The 21,650-nt window shown below is 54.0% G+C and overlaps 7 protein-coding genes across 7 annotated transcripts; 4 read left to right on the top strand and 3 right to left on the bottom strand.

The window, feature by feature from the left end:
- Positions 1-225: 225 nt before the first annotated feature.
- Positions 226-2,643, bottom strand: CC84DRAFT_1213651 (HET-domain-containing protein; the record flags this gene model as incomplete). Its single annotated transcript, XM_018182558.1, has 2 exons — positions 226-2,216; positions 2,268-2,643. 2 exons carry the CDS (start codon positions 2,641-2,643, stop codon positions 226-228), a joined length of 2,367 nt encoding a protein of 788 aa, XP_018040677.1.
- A 107-nt stretch (positions 2,644-2,750) lies between these two features.
- On the bottom strand, positions 2,751-4,533 carry CC84DRAFT_478614 (uncharacterized protein). Its single transcript, XM_018186429.1, has 4 exons — positions 3,590-4,533; positions 3,253-3,541; positions 3,097-3,204; positions 2,751-3,049 (listed from the first exon to the last, which is right to left on the bottom strand). The coding sequence occupies exons 1-4, from the start codon at positions 4,309-4,311 to the stop codon at positions 2,858-2,860; spliced, it is 1,311 nt and encodes a 436-aa protein (XP_018040676.1). The 5' UTR covers positions 4,312-4,533; the 3' UTR covers positions 2,751-2,857.
- A 53-nt stretch (positions 4,534-4,586) lies between these two features.
- CC84DRAFT_1084170 (Translin) lies at positions 4,587-5,563 on the top strand (the record flags this gene model as incomplete). Its single annotated transcript, XM_018174039.1, has 3 exons — positions 4,587-4,738; positions 4,791-4,808; positions 4,858-5,563. The coding sequence occupies 3 exons, from the start codon at positions 4,587-4,589 to the stop codon at positions 5,561-5,563; spliced, it is 876 nt and encodes a 291-aa protein (XP_018040675.1).
- A 41-nt stretch (positions 5,564-5,604) lies between these two features.
- On the top strand, positions 5,605-7,454 carry CC84DRAFT_1236879 (uncharacterized protein; the record flags this gene model as incomplete). The annotated part of the gene is made up of 2 exons (XM_018183887.1): positions 5,605-6,243; positions 6,292-7,454. Exons 1-2 carry the CDS (start codon positions 6,045-6,047, stop codon positions 7,452-7,454), a joined length of 1,362 nt encoding a protein of 453 aa, XP_018040674.1. The 5' UTR covers positions 5,605-6,044.
- Positions 7,455-9,386: 1,932 nt separating this feature from the next.
- On the bottom strand, positions 9,387-12,882 carry CC84DRAFT_1213647 (uncharacterized protein; the record flags this gene model as incomplete). Its single annotated transcript, XM_018182557.1, has 11 exons — positions 9,387-9,407; positions 9,457-9,751; positions 9,810-10,164; positions 10,221-11,267; positions 11,341-11,425; positions 11,590-11,625; positions 11,678-11,725; positions 11,778-11,816; positions 11,865-12,202; positions 12,262-12,673; positions 12,730-12,882. The coding sequence occupies 11 exons, from the start codon at positions 12,880-12,882 to the stop codon at positions 9,387-9,389; spliced, it is 2,829 nt and encodes a 942-aa protein (XP_018040673.1).
- Positions 12,883-14,579: 1,697 nt separating this feature from the next.
- CC84DRAFT_478506 (putative beta-1,3-glucan-binding protein precursor) lies at positions 14,580-16,871 on the top strand. Its single transcript, XM_018186428.1, has 7 exons — positions 14,580-15,164; positions 15,208-15,404; positions 15,456-15,680; positions 15,740-16,028; positions 16,087-16,262; positions 16,333-16,557; positions 16,610-16,871. Exons 1-7 carry the CDS (start codon positions 15,008-15,010, stop codon positions 16,721-16,723), a joined length of 1,383 nt encoding a protein of 460 aa, XP_018040672.1. The 5' UTR covers positions 14,580-15,007; the 3' UTR covers positions 16,724-16,871.
- Positions 16,872-18,213: 1,342 nt separating this feature from the next.
- Positions 18,214-21,648, top strand: CC84DRAFT_478277 (DUF1929-domain-containing protein). The gene is made up of 5 exons (XM_018186424.1): positions 18,214-18,494; positions 18,554-18,615; positions 18,710-19,618; positions 19,667-20,686; positions 20,748-21,648. The coding sequence occupies exons 1-5, from the start codon at positions 18,356-18,358 to the stop codon at positions 21,420-21,422; spliced, it is 2,805 nt and encodes a 934-aa protein (XP_018040671.1). The 5' UTR covers positions 18,214-18,355; the 3' UTR covers positions 21,423-21,648.
- The last annotated feature ends 2 nt before the right edge of the window (positions 21,649-21,650 follow it).

Below are 21,650 nucleotides of genomic sequence, written 5' to 3'. Positions count from 1 at the left end.
AATTGGTATACACCGCGATCTGTTGCCTTAACGCAAATGGACCGATGTATCAAGACACCGTCACATCTTCATATGACAATCGTTGCACACTCTTCTTTTTTCGACTATGGAAACGCCTGTGATAGCTTCAGATGAGATTAGGGTTCATGGACCCAAACAAAAGAAAACCCCCCTTCTAGACAACTTCATACCCATGTTGCTTTACCCAACCAACACCTCTAACGTCTATACCACAGTGACCATCCTCTCCGCCACAGTGACCCAATGCCCATACCTCTTCAACTCGGGCGTCTCTCCCGCCTTCACCCACTCATGCTTATGCGCCCCGTTCCCAGCCTCCTCCCCACCCCACCCCATCTTCTCCAAATTCGTACCCGCCATCATCCCCTTCCACCCCGCCTCTCTCTCAACCCCTCTGCCGGGGCGTTCTTTATTCCCACAGTTATACCCATACCAGCCACAATCCTCCCACACACAATAACCCACCCGGCGGAACTCGTTGTCGGCGGCCCCGGTCGGGACGAGCACGATGGACCACACGGTGATAGGGTCGGTAGAGCGGTGCGTTCGCGTCATGACGGGTGGCTCCTGCCCGACGTGCCACTGTGCGACGGCGAGGAAGGTGAGTTGGGTGCTGGGCGGGATGACTTCGTCAGGGCGGAACGTGCCTCTCACGAGACGCCAGTTCTGCCCACCGCTGAAGCGGCTGGCCGCCGTATCTGGTGATGTGTCGGAGAAGACGAAGAAGTCGTGTGGATGGAAGGAGCGTCCGCGGTACGTAATCAGATGCTTTGCGCCGTCGGGCTTGCACGCTGTCATCAGGGGATTGGATTTTGCGGCCTCACGGTTCGCGAACGGATAGATGGCATCTATGTAGCCGGTGCGGAGGTGCCCACTGAGTTTGAGGGAGCCGGTTTTGGCGGAGGGCGTGCCGGCGACGCGGACGGTGAGGATGTCGCACATGCGGTGAAGGTTCAGCATGTCGAAGACGGGATAGACGACGGGGACGGTGACGCTGACCCAAGACCAGGAGGGTGCGATGGCGTTTTCGTGGCGGACGCGCGGGTTGTGCTCGAGGGAGAAGGCGTCGGGGACATCGCCAGAGAACTCGTTCTCGTGCGCAATGCTCCAGAGGAGACCGAGCCAGAGGTCCTGCTCCCAGATCCCGGCGTAGTACTTCTTCTTAGTGTGACGGCTTAGCGCTTGGGCGATGCCTTCGATGGCGACGAGGCGGTCAGAGACTTTGGTCATGCCGCGGTGCGTGTAGTCCATTACTGTGGACATCCAGTATTGGAGCTGGTACCGTGCTGCGTTCTCTGTGCTGGCGATGTCTGGTATAGAGAAGAACTCCTCATTGTTGAAGATGCCAGCTCGCAGGACTTTTGAGTGTCCGATGTGCCGACTAATTCCGCCGAGGGGAGTTCTTTCGCTGCCATGGGAGGTGTTGCATTCCCAGCGAATTTGAGGTCCGTCGAATATAAGCATGCGGGGGGACAATAGCTGCTCTTGGAGCACCCAGCTTCTACCGTACAGCGGCGGTGCTACTGTGGAATGCTCGGTGCGCCCGTAGGAGGTGAAGATCAAGCTCCGAGGTGGCGTCGGATCACCTTTGCTTTCCGAAACTGGTGACGATGGAAGTTCAACGAGAAATGGGAACTGGATCAATCCGTCTCTTGCCTGAAAGCAACCTACATCTCCTCCAGACGTAGGCGCAGCAGCGATCTTCAAGGTTGCGTTGCGGTACACGTCGCACATGGTGGCGGCTTCGGCTTCCCAGTCGCTCTTGTCGTCCTGGATGATGCAAAGTGAATCGATCCATATATATCTATAGCCCAGCTTTCGCACGACGTGTACTGCTTCTTGGAAGGTCTTGGACAGCAACTTCGGATCAATGCGATTTTTGTGCTCTTGGAGGTTCTTGACCAATGTTCGTATAATTTGAACTCGACCCCAGCAATGGCTAAGGGATACGTAACGTCTGTCATCGCCCGCGTGAACAGCTTCTTTTGTTTCGATGAGGCGAATAGTGTCGTTGGCGACGTCGATCAGCCTTGTCGGCAGCCATGAATTCGCGCCGCTGTTGCTTTCATGTCGGCATTTGTCGTGGGTATCTAAGCAAGTCTTCAGCCAGTACCCTGCGAGCTCAAGGCTGGCGTCAGACCCCGTGCTGTCGTTGGCTAGTTGTGCAGTACGATTCAGAGTTGCACCTAATTCCTCTGTAACAGTTTAGACATAATAGGACACCACAAGCAGGATACACTACCCACCATCTTTAACGAAGCCATCGCACACAGCTAGCATGCGCCTAGGTAGCCGTCCAATCTTGCCTCCGGCTGCGTTGAACGTAACAAAAAGGGAAGGGAAGGTAACGTTCTTCGCATCAATCTCTAGCACTATGTCTAATTCTTCATCGTCGTTCGAAAGTAGATCTCTGAGTTCCCACTGTGTAGGCGAAGATAGGATGGAGCGACAGATGGGGCACAGTTGGTCCGATGTGATTCGCAGCTCGCGCAGGCTATGATGCAGGACCTCTTCATGATGTGCCCAGGCAACGTTGTTGTTTTCGCTCTGATCTGCAGATGCGGAAATCTTAGAAGCGGAAAAAAATGCTTCCAAGAAAGCTTGACATTTGTCGCAGAACATGCTGGGCTGGGCAGGGTGAAAGAATGGAGGGACTAGCGCTTGACTATAAAGCTTATCTAGCTATTCGTGGGGTTAGCGTATCTGCCTCTTGGGGCCAGAATGGCGTGTCCGGACAAAGGTCAATCTCCTGCACAGATTGGCATCTGCAGGTAAGACAAGCGTGGTTGGTCGATGCTTTGTCGCGATCGTCATTGAAGCCCGTGGCTGCGCCCGCCTACGCCTTCTTCTTATCAATCACCGCGTTTCGCTCTCCTGTGAGCGCATCTTTCGACTGGACATCGCGAATGATTATGCCCAATATTCCAGTATTGACGACAAAGAACAGAATGCCAGAAGCCCACAACCCGGGTACGAAGGTCGAGTGACCGTTGAACTCGAGTTGGAAACCCTGTTGCAGCCAGAATACCTTCGATTGGTTAGCTTGTCAGTCGACCACTTGTATCGAGAACGGACCTGGCCGAGCACCCAGAGAATGAGCGCCGATACACCCACTGAGCGAGTCCGCAGTAACGTCGACTCGGGAAGATAATAGGGCAGGAACATCATATACCAGAGGAAGTACTGAGAGGTTATTAGTGTGTGCAAGATGATTCCACGCGAGAGACATACCTGGCTTGTGCACACTTTGTTGAAGGCCACAAATGCGAACGTTTGGGCGAGCATAGTCGAAGGTAGGTCTTTCTTGCTCAGAAACAAGGGAATCAACACTGCACTTAACAGGAGTTGTGGCAGAAACGCTAGGCGTTCAAGCTCTAGTGATGGTTGAGTACTGGTGTTTACATCGGTTTTTGGAGAAGAGTTAAGATAAAGCAAGGTATTGTATGGCGAAAAGTTGTGGCGATGATCAATCCTGATCAGGTGGTAGAAGTAGCTGTGATCAAGGAAAGGCCAGCCGTATCTTGCTCTCGTCAGAATCGCACTGTCAAAGGTGAATACAGGAACTTACGCGAGATACATGACCACATTGAGGCCCATGAATGTAACGAGGCTGCACGCAGTCAAAGCCAGCCTTTGTGGGTTCAGAAAAGAGATCGTCTGATTTGTAAAGGAGACAGGTTCGGGCGACGTGCTGGATTTCCGCCCGTGGATCCGGTCGTTGTCCAGCCACCAAATGATAGATGCACCATATATAAATGGGTATATCTTGAAATGAACTGCAAAGCCGAGGAGAAAGCCAGAAAGTGCAATGCGCTTCGCCAGCACAGCCCAAAGGAGAGCAGTCACGAAGACACCAAGAAGACCTTCGGAACTACCACGTGTACTGATGGTGGCAACCATAGGATTTAGAAGCCATATGCTGGCATATCTCAATGCTCTTTCTTGGGACATGTTGTGGTAAGCGCGCAGGATACGGAACATCATCCATCCAGTGATGATGTCGCCTACTGCGAACAGAATTTTCCCGAATGAGAACCAGAAGCCCGGCCAGGTCGTGGGGTATATAAGCCACGCGAGCAGTGGGGTGTATCTGTAGGTATCGCGATGATAAGGGGACTGGCCTTGGGCGATGAAGCGTGCTGCATCGGTGAAGACAAAGTAATCAATGTCCGTGTATTTCATGGGCGAATATGTGTCTTGGAAAAGCCCGTACACCAGGAAGATAGCTCTTAGAAGGATGGCGGTGGAAAACACGCCGCGTGAACTACCAAAGAAAGCCGAGAGCGCCATGGTCAAGCAGACAATTGGAGCTGAAAGTACAGAAGTAGAATCATCAGTCAAATTCAACGCTGAAGCACGAGGACATGGGCGTGGCCGTAACCGGAAGTTGATGGAAAGGGATGTGATGATAGGAAGCCGCACTGGGCGATGCAGGGACGTGTGCTACCGAGCAGCCTAGCCGTATCGAGACTCGCACCTTCCCACTAGCCACTGAGTGTTTGCTTGACGGATACTTCACTGCGCAGCCTGCAACCATGGGACCTAAACGCTCAAGAGACGGAGCTATGAAAGAAGAGAAGTTCGAACAGCCCGGGCAGGCGCCATTGCCGTTCATGGAGATGTTCGAGGGATTCCGAGCAGAGCTGGACGAGCACCACGACCGACGCGAAAGAATCATCAAAGCGTCGCGCGACATCACCGCCGCAAGCAAGAAGATGTAGGTTGATTTGATGTATGATGTTGCGGACTCTTACTGACTTTTACCGTAGCATCTTCACTCTACAAAGGTTAGAATCAGTAATGGATCTCTGATACTGTCATCGCTTACTCGGTCAGGGTTCGGACGCTTGGTCAATCAGTCCCTCCGTTCGTTGTCAAAGGCAACGCACAATACTGGGAGATTATCGAAAAGCAGTATCAGCACATTGCTGCCGATGTCCAGGGCCTGAATGCTTTCCGCTACCCTCAAATCACAGGCGGCAACCAGGAGTTCATGGAAGCACTGAGCTTCCACCATTACCTGGAGACGCAAACGCTTATCTCGTATGATGACGCCAAAGCCCGCGTAGCTTCTATGAGCGGCGACACTGGAGCAGTACTGCTGACTCCGGAGGACTACATCCTCGGCATCTTCGACATGGTGGGCGAGCTGATGCGCTTCTCGATCACAGCCATGGCCACCAACGGCAAACTGCCAGCAGGCAAGCCCAAGAAGGAAGTCCGGTCCGCCAAGAAGGAGGAATCCGAGGACCAGGGCGCAGACAAAATGGATGTTGACGAGCAGACGCCAGCAGCAACGCCGGCCGAAGAACCGCGCAATGTCCTTTCGGACCTCCGAGCATTGCGACTACAGCTCGAGATCTTCGAGCCGGGAGGCGGAAAGTTTGGAGCGGACGTGAAGAAAAAGGCGGATGTCATGAGGGAATGCGTGGACAAGGTCGAAAAGGCGCTGTATCAGCTCACGGTGCGTGGCACTGAGCGGCCAAAGGGCTGGGTGCCCGACGTGAGAGAGGAGAGGCGGCCTGAGCTGGAAAGCTACTAGACCCTACGACTGCTGTGGCAGCTGCGCTGGGAACGACTCGATAGTGTAGCTTGTGTTTGATGAGAGCGGCATTGGTAAATGAATCACATGATGCAGCTGCTGCGCCACGGTGATGTGGCGCTGCTGTGGGCCGTTCCTGTTCCCGCGACTGCCCACAGTGCGGAGATGACGACTGAGGAGTACCTCCATTCCCCACGGCCACATCCACCTGCACGAGTGACTCGCATCGCTCGCCCGCGCCATGACCCCGACACCCGCCTTCGCTCAGACACTGCGCAGTTGTTGCGCAGGCAGCACGCTCGCACCCTGAGAGCGCCGCGACCCTCGCAGACAATTGTCCTGGCGCCCAACAAACGCCCTTTGCACCACTTGCACCCGCCATTCTTACAAGATCCACTAGACGCCCACACTCTTACTGCGCACTCACCGCGCACTCGCCGCGCACCCCCCAGCATTCGCTACAACCCCCGCCGCCGCGACCATGCGGCGCAACACATTCCCGCCGCGGCCTCGGCCTGACGAGAGCCGCCTGCGCGCCGCGCCCGAGCCGCCCACGCGCAAGGTCTTCAACTGCATCGTCGACGACACGGCGTTGATCGCAGGCGCCAAGAAGAGCACCCGCGACGGCATCCGCAAATGGATCACGCAGGACGCCATACGCCTCTTCGTGCCCCTCCATAGCCAGTCTCCCCATTCGTTGTCGCCGCCCACACTAACATGACGCACAGCCCTCACCCAGCTCAACCACCTCAAGACCGGACCAGAACGCTACAATTCCGACGCCCGCGACGCCCTGAAGTGGCTCGACGACGTCACCTCTTCGCCCGCTATCGGCGACCGCATCGTGCTTGAGGGCGTGGACGAGGCATACACCACATGGGCCGAGGTGGAGCACTTCATGCTGCCGGAGACACTTCTGTCGATGGATTCCAGCGGCTCAGAAGACGAGGACGAAGATGACGAGTACCACGAGGACCTAGAAAGCTCCTTCAACGCCCTCGACATCTCGGACGGCACTTCCATGAGCAGTGTGGACCAGTCCCCAAAGTCCACCCGCACCACAGAGCCTGACTTTGCCGTTCCGACTGGCGGACTCGTTGATGCGAAGACGATGGTCACCAGCAACGCTGCGCCTGTCGTGGAATCGCCCGCCCGCACTGCGCGCAACAGTATCGAGCTCCCCCGGGGGCAGAAGCCACCCAAGAACAGCTTTCCGCATAGCCTCCGTCCACTCTTCAACCACATTCTGTGGCGCATTCACCAAGAGACCAACCCCGATGCTGCTCTGGACAACTTCATTCTCCTTACAAACGATACAGTCAAGCAGGGCATTGCTCAGAAGTTCGGTATTCGAGCCAAGCGCTTGGAACAACTCCGCGATGCCGTCATGCGCGAGGACCGAGAGTTCAAGAATCATCTGACTGTCTACAAGAAGGAGACTGAAGAGCATGCGCTGAAGAAAGAATCCGAATTGGAGCCCAAAGTAGCCCAGCGTCCCAAGTCCAGCCACTCTTCCATCACCAAGTCGGCCGTCGACTCGGATGAGGATGACTGTGTGCTCATCAAGAATGCGCCCCGCGGCCCAGCGAGCAGCACTAGCCAACGGCTGTTCGACCCGAACGATTTTGGACGGGCGACTCAGCCACAATCTCCCCGGGGTGGTCGCGGCCACCCCGTGCTTCGTGGCCGTGGTGGATCTATTCGAGGCCGAGGAGCATTTGCGGGCCGCGGCCGTGGTGGAGCTTATGTTCCACCTGCCCCTTCATTCCAATCACCACCAGCTCCCCGTCATGATCCCAATCGACCCATCGACCCCGACTCATTCACACGCCCTGCAACCCGTGGTAGCCCTATACGCGGCGGGCGCAGGACGCTCTGGGAGCCGAATTGAAGGCGTGCAGGTCTCAGCGGTATGATGCTGTGCCGCATATGTCTACACGCCCTTTACTTGCCCTTCCAGATGAGGCTCTTTCAAAGAGCTCAGCACATACACGGAAACCGGAAAGAGAAGCGCAGCTCTCCTACCAGCTCGTTGCCGGATCAAAACCGCAAGGATCAGAACCTTCGGCCTACAGGCTGCATGCGGAAAATCCCCAGCGTACCGCAACACTGAGGTTGCGGAATGAACTATCTCTTTTCTTTGGTCCAGGGCCTTCTTTGACAGCACCGACTACGGCGGACGTCTACTGAAAATACGGAACGTGGCTACCGGAGGTCGATGTCTACAAGAGTCCCCGTTCGATGCATAAAACGACCGATTCTGTCATTTGCGCGAGGCGACTACGAGGCACTTCACTATGGAAATGTCTTGAGATTGTACTTTGTTTGGTTGTTGATCTTTGACGTTTTTCTCATCCTTCGTTTCGGGCTTTACACTTGATTGATGCGCTTGATGGTTTATTTTACGTATTGGGATGCGAGTACATGGTGGTGACAACACGTGTATGTCAGCACATACACAGTGATACCACGTGTACGAAGTAGCTGCAATACGAGCTGTTTTCTGGACTTGTTCTTCCGGGTGCCCAATGCAGGGAAAATGTGCGAGAATGGCGCTGGTAACTCAGATCTGACAGCCAGAGTATGGTATTCCGCTACAATGAGGTGGTACGTGTACGGAACAGTGCTGATAAGACAGATTCTTAAGCCAGCCTAAACATATTCATAACAACTAGAGGTGCTATGTGTGTATACTAGCTACACCGATCCGCAGACGAGCTGCAAGATTAGGGTGACCGATACCCTCTCGGTGACGCCGACAAACTACCGCACAACCACCAGCGACCAAGACTCGCACCCGAATCACAACACCACACTCGCCCACGCGGCATCCACCCCACGGCTTCCACTCGCTCGGAAACACTCAGCCGCACTTGGCCGTCTGGTGTACCTCGTGTCCATATCGAGACACCATGATCTCGAACGAAGCCGCGGAGTGCATCCCCTTGGTCAAAGATACCAAACATAGCTATCGCGGACCGAGATCCAGGTCCTGGCTTGCGGCCCGCTCTTGCATACAGCTGAAGGACGGTGTCTAAGCCTGATTGTCGACGTGGACCTGGTCTCGACTCCATTTGACGTGCTGGGGCGTCAAGAGCCGAATCTGCAAGCCATGGGGGAAGCCCGGGACATGCATGGCGCATCGCCAGCCTCGACGTACACTTCGCCGCAGGCAGGCATTCTTGGCGAACCCTCGCTCAAAGAGGACAAAGACTTGGGCACCACCGCGTGAATCGGACCCGTCCCAGTTCGATTTCTCAAACTTGATCCAGGATACCATGGCTGGCCGGAAGCTCGCCCATGCATGTGCATGCATGCATGCGAAGTGCGCGCAGATAAGCAGTCCCAGCAGGCGGCTACAGCGACCCGCTTCTGGGTATTGAGTGCCTCTTTGGGGCGAGCGGTCTGTGCGGCGGTTGCCTTTTGGGACGGGCTCGGGAGGACGTGGCGCGCCGGCGGGAGGGGGGCCTGGGTCAGTCTGGAGCTGGTATGTGCCGTGGACCATGCACGGGCTGGGGGTGATCGGGTTCGGGTTACGGGATGCACGTAGGGAGTGGTCGTCGTCTGAGTGCTGGTCTGGTCTAGTTCCTGGGCTCGTGGCACGGCTCGAGACGTGATTGTGGGATGGGTAGTCACTGGACTGTGCGAATGTAGAAAGAAGGTTTGTTTGAATTATGTATCTTTCCCCGAGAGCCCAAAATTCCTCGTGAAGTCCCACTGTGTAGCTCGTATTATGTACCATATCTATTCTACCCTTCGTGAAATCGGCCGTAATGATATCCTGTGAACCGGAAACGTCCCCCATCGCTCCTCTCCCACTACCTCAGAACAGACCCAACGCGAACTGCCGTCTCATTAGCCAGAATCCCGTGAAATACGAAAGGGTTACTCACCGGCAGCAGCGCATGGCACCCAACCTGGTTCGCAAGCGGCACAATAGCCGCGAAATCGCTAATGGTCCAGCCGCGGGGCGCAAAGCATGCACAGTAAATCATGCCGCCGATGACGGGCACCAGGAAGAGATACATCCACTTGAAGTCGCGCACGATGCGGTCGAGGCCCACGCGGAAGCCAGACTCGGTGAGCTCCTTGGCGGTAGTAGTCCATTCGATGCGCACGCTGAAGAAGTGGCAGAAAATGGCCTTGCAGAGGTGGAAGGAGATGCCTCCAAAGAAGAGCAGGAAGAAGCTGTGGGGTGTTAGATTAGCTAATAACCAGGGGTGAATTGGGTGGAAGGTGTGCTTACGGCATCCATTTCATGGTCTCGACGAGCGACCAGAAGAAAGTCTTTTGACCGAGGCGGTGGCGCAACATGGCGTATGCGAGGGGTGAGAGGACGTTGAACACGGCGGCCATGCCGACGAAAATCTTCCAGCTGGTGATGTAAAACTGGTCGACCTCGTCGGTGAACCAGCCCACGACGCAGTAGTTGGCCAGTGAGAGCGGGATGGCAGATGCGATGGCGTAGTAGGTTCCGATGTATGCGAGGATTGTCATTTTTGACGTGACTTTGATCGGGCTCCAAAGGAACTTCCAGAAGAGTGGGGTGATAGGTCCGCGGGTTGGCCACCTGACAATGGGATTGAATACAAGTTCGTTGCCTGTGATGTAGAGTCAGTGGGCGACTATCAAGCAGAAATGATGTCTTGTAACTCACAGCCATAAGCGTACTTCTCCCACCGAGCAAGTTCATCGTATACCGTGAGTGAAACGCCTTCTTTGAACCCGCCGTTGTGGTAGGTCGCTAGGCGTACAACAAACTTGTTAATCTGCAACCGGAGACTGACATCGAAATCTTCCGAGACATGATGCTCAGACCAGAACTTGGTCATGCCATCTTCCTCGAATGCAATGCTTTGGATGGCTTTCCATCGGATGAATGTGTTGTGTCCAACGAAGGGGGCGCAATCACCATTTCCGACAGCGTATTGAATCGAGGTGTACACAAGATCAGTGAAGTAAGTGATGCCGTTTTCAAAAACGTTGTTGACGACCTGCATGATGCCACTGGCGTGCTGGATGAGAGCAACTTCCGGGCTTTCATGCATCTCCAGGGCGCCATACAGCAGACAGTCCTCTGGCACACGCGTGTCAGAATCGACAATTAAGATGATCTCACCAATTCGGATGTTGCCTGCAGCCCAGGTTCGACCCTCGTCTTTCTCGAGCATGGCATTCATAGCTCGCTCGTATAGCTCGTCTTCGTCTTCCACCGTGAGATCATCAGAGGAGCAGCCGCGCTCCTGGGCTCGCTCTTCCAGAAGCCGAAGTGTTTCGTCTTCCACGCGCAGCGAAAAGTCAAGGCAGTAGTTCATGTTCGATGCCTTCTTGAAGTGGCCTGCGCGAATGAAAACCTCCTCAGTGTCTGGTCCTTTCTCGGTGTCGTCGTCCTTCTTCTTTGAGAACCAGCCGCTCTTCTCTTTCGTGTGTTCATGGTGCTTCGGACGAGCCACCCAGCCAATGTTATTCAGCTCGTAGAATGCTTTGCGTGCCTCTTGCATCTCTGGCGAGACACATCGCATACCATCCTCATTGACGAAGATTGAAGCCGTGCCTCCGCAAGACTCGTAATACCGTACAGCTGCGAGGAGAGAAGTCACTGTAGGAATGACCACACCTTTCAGGCCTTCCTTGTACACAGGCATTTGAATAGTGACATGTGGAAGTTCGTAATCCTGGTGGCGCATCCGCTTTGGCTTGACCCCTGCAATTTCGTCAGTTGCGGTCGAGTCCAGCGTGCCGCGATCCTAGCCAAAAGAAATCCACCCCCAACGTACCGGAGTAATACAGACTATTTCCCTGCAGGGCTGAAAGAGGGCCGAAAAGCTGACCCAAAGAACCGCCAATAACGATGAAGAAGAACTACCGGCGCATTAGTCGTGTCCTCAAAGATCGGCAGTTCGTGGGCCGGAACTGGCAGAAAGAGGCGAACTCGTGTTGCGCGACGAGCCAGCCAGCCACCAAGCTGAGCAGTGCGCCAGCGCACAACGGTAAACGGCCGGTAAGAAAAGATTGGCACGACCTACCAGTGAGAACGAAGCAAACAGTGGGATAGTCGCAACCTTGTTTCAACGTCAGTTACATGGGCAACTGTTCATTGCGCTGTCTACATACCAGCGCAAAGCGGATCATGCCTCCATCGAGCCGGTACTCGGTCAGCAACTGAGATTCGGTCAGATTTGTGTGTCCTCCAATTTTGCGGGGGACGTCTAACCTTTGCGACACAAGCCATTTCTACGACAATGACCAAAACCTTTATGTGTTAGTACTGGAAGCAAATGCTCGGGCGTCAACACATTACCATGGCGATACCAATAGTCACAGCATGCACTAGAAGGAATGGTCTATCGGGCAACTCAGCCTCTTTGTTTGGGTCGTATGCTTGATCTCCCAGCTCTTCCACCTCAAGAGCCCTGTCGATGGCGCCAATCTTCTCGCTCATCTCCGAAGGAATGCCTCCTGTCAAAGGCGCGGAAATGGGGAACAAAGAAGTTCGCGCACCTCCACCAAGAGAGCCTGCTGGTGGTGAAGGCATCGACTGCGGAGTTCGCTGGAGCAGAGGAGTCGGATTGTGCGATGGGATATGCGATCCCCAGACAAACCCAAGGAGTCGCGTCTCGACATCAGTCCCGTGAGCGACTAATTATGATCAGCTTTCGTAATTCGAGATGACTTCTAGCTCTTAGGCCGCTACTTACGAATCCCCGGAACAGTGTCACCCCAGACCAACACCATCCGTTCTTGTCGACACAAACAAACATATGCATCTCTGGATATCGTGGACCTCCCAGTGGCGATATCATGCACCGAGTTTGCGATAGGAAGAACGAAACCTCTCGGGTCAAGCGAGAATTCAGTCTGGAAAGGTGTGACTTGCTGCATCAAGGCATGGGTGATCTCAGAAGACATTGTGAAAGCTACTGCGACACCGAGCCTTTCAACAGCACGCACAAGATCCGGATTGAGGAAGAGAGGCTCTCCGGTGTAGATCCCGTCGGACCGACGCAGTAGAACACCCAGATTCGACGCGCCGCCATCTACGATGCCGTACTCGTCTTCTGGAGGCTCCAGCCACTTTGCCTGGGAAGCTCGTCTATAGAGGAACTTGACCTGTACATGAACCAAGTCAGTGAGTTTTGATTGCAGTCTCCGGACTGTCCACTCACCATGACATCGTGCCTATCACCGCCATTGCTGCCTCGTGAAGCAATGCTGGAGCCGGCGCTGTCTCGAAACGTCAGGCCAGGCCGTATGTGTTTGGCGACAGCGGACTCCGTCGACGAGCTTTGTGACTCGCGGTCAGCGCGTCCTGAGGCCATTGCTAAAGCAGTGGAGAGAAGTGATGGCAGCTCCAAAAGGTGCAATGCGTTGTGTCTTACAACTCGTGTTGAAGTTAAGAAAGTTTTCTGGGATGGAATGCTGTCCTGACATACATGACAGGGTGCGGCATATGACCTTGTCGGTCGCTTAACGACTGCATCTGGAGGTCTGGGCTGGTATGCAGCGTGCATTGACCGGGCAAGGGCAACACGTTGAGCGGCAAGGCCAAGCGAACGCAAGCAATGAGATAGGAAGCTTCCGACTATTCAGACTTGGTTTGGCGACTGGCTGACCGGCCGTCAAGAACGTATGGCTCCACGGACGTACGCCTTCTAACGCCAATGTGAATTACTATGCAGTAGAACACCACTCACCCTTTGCCTTACAAAGGCATGATAGACGAAGTACAATCTGTCGACTCAAGCCGTGCAACATCGGGGCCAAAGTATGCTCGTGAATCTATTCTCTTTCTCCAATGCTAAGGCGGCAGGCGACCAAGGGAGTACCAAGCTGTAGCATGCCGAGACAAAGTATATTACCATACATCTTTCTTGTACCCGGTCGCGGGTTCTGAGACACGTTACTGTTCTGTTGTTTAGATTTTCCATCTAATCAGACTCAACAAGTGTAGGTATTCCACGTCTTGCATGGTCAATTTTAGCAGCTGACAGCTACCATTGCGGCACGCTGTACGATGCGATGCGTTACCGAGGTGGGCCCTTGTCGTTTGTCTCGAACAAGATCATGGACACTGACCAAAAATGGCTCAGCGCGAACGTGATGGAAGCAATGCCGCAGCTGAAAGGCGTAGAGTGTCCGAGCCATGGAAGAGCTACATGCACGGAGACACACAATTCCGGTTTTCTGCGTATACCGCTGTCGTAGGAACAGACTAACCAGCCGGGACGCTGAGCCGTACTGCTGAGTTTGGGCTCGAACGGTGACGTTGCTGGTCGGAACCAGTAGTCTTGCTCGTATCCCAAGCCGCACGATTCTAGAGCATGCAATCCCACCAGGAGCAAGTCCTCAGCCGAAACACAGGAAACAGCGTGTGGGTTGCACAACCCGGAGCAGAGTGGTGCTCGTATTGGTGGCTGCAGGATGCAGATGCAGAATCCCGGCGGCGGATGATAAGACCAGACTTTCAATAGAAGCCCGCGTTTAGGCAGACAATCTAAAACCTGGTCGCTCTGAGAACGCAAAAAAGGAGAATCGTGTGGCTGGCGGCACCACGGAACCGTAACGTCGGGACCGATCCCAGGCGCCATGGATACGAAGAGCAATGGATCCTCAGCCTCATATCCGGGAAAGGCAGAGCGAGTCCGAGGGAGTCCATTTTGAGAATGCGATGTCGAAGATGCACAGAAGAGTCGAATATAGCCGGCCACCACGCGAAGTGATGGCGCAAGCAACTGTGCCCCTGCCGCGCTCGACGTTGACGGCCGAGAAGGCTGAGTGGCATGTCAAGGACCTGCTGTCGACGGCACCGGCGCCGCATCAGCAGTGCTGTGGTGCACGGCAGACCGAGCGTCCACGAGCGCCCAGAGACGTTGAGCGGCAGACGGGTGTCGACACGGGTGATGCGTTGCCAACCCGCTGTGGCGCCACGCTAAGCGAGCCGTGATGATATCGCGCGAACGCAGCTTCCCTGCAGCTGCCTCGATGACTTCCTCTTTCGTCACATGCGTTATTAGACGGACGGGCTGTCCGCACAGCCGCTATCACAATCCCTCGCCAACATCAACCCCCAAGCGCCATCTGTGATCAAGGTGGATCCGAAATGGCCGCGACGGTGCTGAGCCATACTCAGGCCCCCACGCGCGGCACGCACAGCAGCTCTACACGCGACGCCGTGCGACCGGCAATCTTCCAGGCCTGGGCTCTCGGCGGCACCGGCCTTGTCACTGCAGCAGCATTATGGCTGTAGCTGGACGTCGTCTCCAATGGTTGGACGCAAGATCTAGGTCCTCCCGGAGACATGTGCACTTGAATATGTGATGCAGGCAGCCTGCCATTTCCACTATGATTAACGCCCCTCTCGCATGTACAATACTTGGATAAAGCCCCTTGCTCACACAGCAATCGGTACCTTCCAGGAATTCGCCGAACGACGGTGCCATAACCATGTCGAGCAGAACTTCCATCCACACACCAGCAATTCAATCCAACCCAGGGACAAACCCTTTCTCTACACCACTCAGACACAGCCGTGCTCCATCAGTCAGCGAGCACAGTGCGAGTGGACGGGCGACCTCCTATCTCCCGCCACCAGATGCGAATGGTGAGTACTACGACGTTGTCGACATTGTCGCTGATATCTCCAGGCTCGCAACAACCTTTAAGGAAGAGGTTCAAAAGCGCACGCCTAGTTCCAGGGGAGTACGATGAGAAGCCTTGGGCCCTTTCAAAACACCCAAAGCTGAAGTGGGAGCGGGCCATCTTCTACGGTAGCATCGGTCTGGGCGTCGCCATCGGCGCCTTCATCTGCTACCGAGCGTATGCCAGCGTGACAAACCACGAGGTTAGTCATGCAATCTTGGACACCAGCACTATTCAAAGCTGACCTATGTAGTATTGCATGGTGTTGGAAGATGACTTCCACAATATTAACAAAGACATTTGGAACTACGAGATCCAGAGAGGAGGGTTTGGCAGCGGCACTTTTGAGTGGACTACGAATGATCCAAAGAACATCTATACAGATGCCGATGGTCTTCACATTGTGCCCACTCTGACGACCGAGAGCACTGACATCACGCGAGACCAGCTCATCGACAACTATGTTCTTAATCTGACAGTACGTGCAAACCTCGGTGCTTACTCACCGAAGACAGAAACTAACCTCTCATATTCCAGACCGATGGTACATGCACAGCAAAGGGCATTGACAACTGTTCCATCCGGTCCAACAAGACGGCTGGAACTATCATCAACCCTGTTCGTAGCGCTCGTATCTCTACGAAGGGTAAAAAGACAATCAAGTTTGGTAAAGTCGAAGTTGTCGCCAAGATGCCCCAAGGAGACTGGCTTTGGCCAGCGATCTGGATGATGCCTGACAATGACACCTATGGCGAGTGGCCTCGTTCGGGTGAGATTGACATTGCTGAAAGTAGAGGCAACGCTGGGGACAATTACACCAGTGGTGGTAAGTTGTCAAGATTGCATACTGTGCATGGCTCGCGCTTATTGTGTGCCAATGTTAGGTCGAGATTCAATTATCAGCGCACTGCACTGGGGGCCCCTCCCAGAGGCTGATGGATTCTACAAAACGAGCGGCCAACACCAGGTCCGTCGGACCGACTATGCTTCTGCCTTTCACACATTTGGTGTGGAATGGAGCGAAGACTACCTCTTTACATACATTGATTCAAGGCTTTTGGTATGTACATGACCTTAGGCTGTCCATGTCCGCGTCATTATTCTGCCCTCACTTCCTAACGATCGCATAGCAAGTCTTCTTTCTCAAATTCAACAAGTTGATGTGGAACCGTGGAGGATTTAGTGAGAAACTCGTGAACAACTCGGCACTCTACAATCCCTGGGCCGCCACCGGAAAAAGTAACACGCCTTTTGACCAGCCGTTCTACCTCATCTTGAACGTCGCTGTTGGCGGGACGAACGGGTTCTTTCCCGAAGGCGTAGGAAACAAGCCTTGGGGCAACCAGTCACCCACAGTAAGCCGGCTCAGCTACATCACTGTTGTAGCAACACTTACTGACTTATCAGGCACCCAAAGAGTTCTTCGATGGCATCACTAATTGGATTCCGACTTGGGGTGAGGGTGACAAGCGAGGGATGACCGTCAAATCTGTCAAGATGTGGAGTCAAGGCGCTTGCTAGCGGGCCAGCGCTCCCATTCCAACGGTTGTGCTTGCGTGTTTCGCGGGGTTCAAGGGTTCTCAGACTCTGTATACGGCCTCTCCACACTGTAACATCTTCTTGGATTAATTGGTAATACTTAGGCTAGATTCAATGATCTACAATACACTGAAAGCCTCTTTGCACATATTTGTTTGTGAAGCAGTGCAAAACCCAAAACCATGCACGGGAATCGAGCGATCGGCCACCAGGGCGGCCACTAGGGCCGTGCCGACAATTCACTAGCGTGGCGCACTGACGCCGCGCTTGATACGACATGGGACGGCTCGCTGTCACGTCGAGGCCCTCAGTCTCGCCTCATGCAAGCAGAGTTCAGCCGCTAATCCCATCCCTGAGGCTTCACCGAAATCTCCATGGCGCCTATTCGCCCTATGCCGAACATGCCCTGCATTGTCAACACTCCCTCGTATCTGCATCTGCACATCATGCAGGATCACCATTGGACTCCTCCAGCTGCCATGCTCGTTCAGCCTATAGCCCATTAGACATCAGCCGAGCAGGAAGCCTTTTCATCGTGTTGGATCTCACGAGATCCGTAGTCTTCATGGCTTACTCCACAAGGAGCGGCAGCTCGCCCGCCAATGGCTCGCCACTGTTTGACAAGCTTACGGACTCACAAAACTGATAGCCCATCCCGCACGCGTGCTTCGCGAAGCGAACAGTGTGGCTCGATCGGCCACGAGAGCGCAAGTCTTCAGCTGGTATCCGGTGCCATTCATCGGTCGCTCTCGCGCGGACTTGTGTAAGAAGCTATATTCCGCGCTCTGGAAGGAAATTCTGCTGTCGCCGCTGTTTTCTTCACCATTTGACAGTCGTTCCACCTAGAAATAAACATGGCCTCTGCGAGCTTCCGGCGTGGCTCTCCAGCCTTATTGCTTTCCTATGTATGAAACTCACAACGAGCAACTATCAATTTTAGAAAGCTAACAATTTCATGACAGGCTTGTCTGTCGCTTTCACAGTCCTTGGTAGTACCGACCTCTCCCCTGGCCAATTGGGACTACATAGGATGCTATACGTGCGCTACCTCGCCTAGAATGACCCCGAACCTAACGACTTACTCCACGCAGAGACATCGTCGGAGCACGATCTTTGAACGATGCTAGCACATCAAGCAACACCATGACCAACACAAACTGTGTAAACTTTTGTGCAAAAGGTGGATATGATTACGCAGGCACGGAGTACTCTCAAGAATGCTATTGTGGGCGGCAATTGAGCATCTCGTCAGATCGCACTGCAGATGGAGACTGTAACTTTGGCTGCAGCGGTCTGTATCAATGCCATCGACGGTATGATGTATACTGAGAATTACAGGTAATTTGAAAGAAGCCTGCGGAGGATCCAATCGACTGACAATATTCAACAATACCGCTGCTGGACAAGGGCCACCTTACACTAACCCCGGAGTGAAAGGTTACCGTAGCCTTGGCTGCTATGTGTACGTGCTGTTGATCCTCATTCGTGTCTATCACATAAATGTGTCCACATGTGGCGAATTGCGGACGTGGGCTCTTCGCAACCCTCAACTTCCACGTGTCTTGCTTTGCCCATATAATATAGATCGTGCTAATTGAACATGGCAGTGACAATATGGGGGGAAGGACGCTCGACACAGAGGTTTCGGGTACTTTTCCTGGTGGCTACCAAAATAGCACAGTTGCCAATTGTGTAGCTGCTTGTTCCAGTCGCAATTACATGTATGCGGGTCTGGAATACTATGGAGAGTGCTGTAAGACTCGTCTTCATCATTTTAAACTATCTTCATTACTAATGACTGGTTGTTTTAAGGGTGTGGTAATCTTCTACGCAATGAGGCAGCGTTAGCAGCAGACCAAACAACTTGCAATACGGTAGGTACCCTATTTCGGCCCTTGATATGTCTTCGAAATTTCCTCAAGTCACTCTTCACAATAAGTCGGCTCAAGCGCATGCTAATTCTAGAAGCTTTGCAACGGCAACAGTACCGAATACTGCGGCGGGCCAGACAGACTGAATCTGTACACAAACTCGCCTCCGCCAAACTCCAGCTCCGCCATCTCAATGTCGACCGTATCAATTTCTTCAGTGGCATCATCTCTCGCAACATCTCCAACGACTCAAACAGTGGTGCAAAGCTCGAATCCGAACAGTTCAGCTATATCTTCCACATCGCCCACGTCTACTATATCAACAAATTCTTCCGCACCAATTACTTCTGGAACGACGTCGTCAAGCACAACGGCATCTATAAGTTCATCGGATTCTACCGCAACAACGTCAGATTCTGTATTGAATACAACTTCAACAACATCACCAGTAACATTTACAAGTTCTGCGCCTACGGTGACTGGTGTTCCTACGCCTCTACCTAGTGGTTGGAACTACAAGGGATGTTGGATCGACAATGCCAACGGCCGGGTCTTTGCCAATCAACTGCCTGATGCCAACGATATGACCGTTGAGAGGTGTATTGGAAACTGTACAGCTAATGGATTTGGAGTGGCCGGTATTGAATATGCTTCCCAATGCTTCTGCGGGAATTATCTTATGAACGGCGCCGCCATGTCCCCCCAATTACAATGCAGCATGCCTTGTGCTGGGAATGCTGAAGAGTTCTGTGGAGCCGGTGACAGACTGAGCGTGTACTCCAACAGCACTGCTAATCTCACCGTGTACGCGGTTCCAAGTACACAGAAGACCGGGCTACCCAGCAATTGGGAGTACGTCGGTTGCCTCCGCGACGATGCTCCAGGCGGATTGAGGGCGCTTCCTTACCAACTTATTTTAAACAACAACACAGCAAATATTTGTATCAGTCAATGCTCCGCCTTTGGGTATGCTTACGGTGGTATGGAATATGGCAACGAGTGCTATGTAAGTTCTCACCCTAGCTTGCGTATTTCATAGTCTGACACAAAGCAGTGCGGAGACCTGGGAGATATCCAAACTGCAAGAGCTACTAGCGCTCCTGAATCGGATTGCTCGGTCACCTGCTCCGGCAACGCGACAACCCTCTGCGGAGGACCCCGTCGCCTTTCTCTATACAAATGGACTGGGCCAAATCTTGCGAATTGGAATTATGCGACAGGCGATGCTGCAGGAGCATACCAATTCCTGATTGGTGGTGTAGTTGTTCCTCTTGTCACTCAAGCTGCGCGAAACGGCAAGATTACTTTCCTCGAAAAGTCTGGAACAGGACCTCCGAACTCGACAGGCGCTTATGAACTGGATGTCGCCCAGCTCAACAACTTCACCGGCGCTTGGCGACCGATGCATGTCAAGACTGATATCTTCTGCTCGGCTTCTCTCACTTTGCCAGACAAAGCGGGTCGCCAGCTCAACGTCGGCGGATGGGCTCTGGATGCCACTTTTGGTGTTCGCCTTTACTGGCCAGATGGATCACCTGGTGTCTGGGGCCAGAACGACTGGCAGGAGAATGTGAAGGTGCTCAAAATGCAGAACGGTAGATGGTATCCAACGGCAATGGTGATGGCCAATGGTACTGTCCTGGTCGTTGGCGGCGAAGATGGATCGAACGGAAAACCCGTCCCCACATTGGAAATTCTACCAACGCAGGGGCCTGTGGTGTACGCCGCTTACCTGAATCGCACAGACCCTAATAACCTCTATCCCTACCTGGCGGTCCTACCCAGCGGTGGCATCTTTATACAGTATTATAACGAAGCCGCCATCCTCGACGAGGTTACTCTGCAGGTCAAGAAGCAGCTTCCAAATGTTCCCGCATCCGTGAATCGACCGGATGGTGGAAGGACGTACCCGAACGAGGGCACTGCTGTCTTGCTGCCCCAATATGCTCCATACACGGATCCTCTGAAGGTTCTGATCTGCGGCGGCTCAACGCCCTACCAAGGCTTTGCTCTCGACAACTGCGTGACCATCGCTCCCGATGTCCCGAACGCAAACTGGACACTCGAACGCATGGTAAGCCCACTTCCCTTTCCTTCCTTTCCCACCCCACCTCGACCCAATTAACACCAGCCAGCCCAGCAAGCGCGTACTCTCCTGCATGGCCGCGCTCCCTGACGGCACCTACCTCATTATAAACGGCGCACATCAAGGGCAAGCCGGCTTCGGCCTCGCCACAGACCCCAACCTCAACGCCGTCCTATACGAACCCACGCGCCCCCTCAACAACCGCTTTACCGTCCTCGCAAACACGACCGTCGCCCGCATGTACCACTCCGAAGCCATCCTCATGGACGACGGCCGCGTGCTCGTCTCCGGCTCCGACCCCGAGGACGACCGTTTCCCCCAGGAGTACCGCGTCGAGGTCTTCATCCCGCCGTACCTCATGGGTAATCCCGTGCAGCCTGTAGTCAGCATCGCCTCGTCGCAGTCCGACTGGGCGTACAACGAGTTCTACACGTTCACCGTGGACCAGCCTGTTGCGAAGGTATCGTTGCTTGGGGCGACGGGGTCGACGCATGGGAACAGCATGGGGCAGCGCACGATATTCCCGGCGTTTGTGTGCAGCGGGAACTCGTGCACGGTTACGGCGCCGCCAGACGCGCACACATGTCCACCAGGGTGGTTTCAGCTGTTTGCGCTGAATGCGCAGGGCGTGCCGAGTAAGGCTGTGTGGGTCAGGATTGGAGGGGATCCCGCACAACTGGGCAACTGGCCGCAGCAGGGAGGGTTCAAGCTGCCCGGAGTGTAATGGGCAGGTAGGCATTGAGGATGTAGGAGGCGGTTTACATGTAATGTCTCGTGCTTAATGTTTGGTATTTTGCAATGCTACGTAATGACAGTAATGAGTCTATGCTCCGTGTGCAAACAGTAGAGAGTGCACCATGACGCTGTCTCGCACCAAGTGTGAAGCTGGCACAATCCTCGAGCTCAGTCCCTTCCTTTCCCGCAATGGCTCCATCTCGCTTGCCCCAAAATC

Source organism: Paraphaeosphaeria sporulosa (genome assembly GCF_001642045.1).
Source record: "Paraphaeosphaeria sporulosa strain AP3s5-JAC2a unplaced genomic scaffold CC84scaffold_2, whole genome shotgun sequence".
In the NCBI taxonomy this organism is placed as follows: Eukaryota; Fungi; Ascomycota; class Dothideomycetes; order Pleosporales; family Didymosphaeriaceae; genus Paraphaeosphaeria; species Paraphaeosphaeria sporulosa.
The sequence above is the reverse complement of the archived record's forward strand: the minus strand, read 5'-3'. Positions and strand labels throughout refer to the sequence as shown.

Bases quoted from the DNA above. Each gene is read 5' to 3' on its own strand.
- CC84DRAFT_478614 (XM_018186429.1), bottom strand. From the start codon at position 4,311: ATGGCGCTCTCGGCTTTCTTTGGTAGTTCACGCGGCGTGTTTTCCACC. The intron at 3,542-3,589 runs GTAAGTTCCTGT...GACGAGAGCAAG, and splicing joins AATGTGGTCATGTATCTCGC to ATACGGCTGGCCTTTCCTTG. The intron at 3,205-3,252 runs GTATGTCTCTCG...ATAACCTCTCAG, and splicing joins ACAAAGTGTGCACAAGCCAG to TACTTCCTCTGGTATATGAT.
- CC84DRAFT_478506 (XM_018186428.1), top strand. From the start codon at position 15,008: ATGTCGAGCAGAACTTCCATCCACACACCAGCAATTCAATCCAACCCA. The intron at 16,263-16,332 runs GTATGTACATGA...ACGATCGCATAG, and splicing joins ACATTGATTCAAGGCTTTTG to CAAGTCTTCTTTCTCAAATT. The intron at 16,558-16,609 runs GTAAGCCGGCTC...CTGACTTATCAG, and splicing joins GGGGCAACCAGTCACCCACA to GCACCCAAAGAGTTCTTCGA.
- CC84DRAFT_478277 (XM_018186424.1), top strand. From the start codon at position 18,356: ATGGGGGGAAGGACGCTCGACACAGAGGTTTCGGGTACTTTTCCTGGT. The intron at 18,495-18,553 runs GTAAGACTCGTC...GGTTGTTTTAAG, and splicing joins GGAATACTATGGAGAGTGCT to GGTGTGGTAATCTTCTACGC. The intron at 19,619-19,666 runs GTAAGTTCTCAC...GACACAAAGCAG, and splicing joins AATATGGCAACGAGTGCTAT to TGCGGAGACCTGGGAGATAT.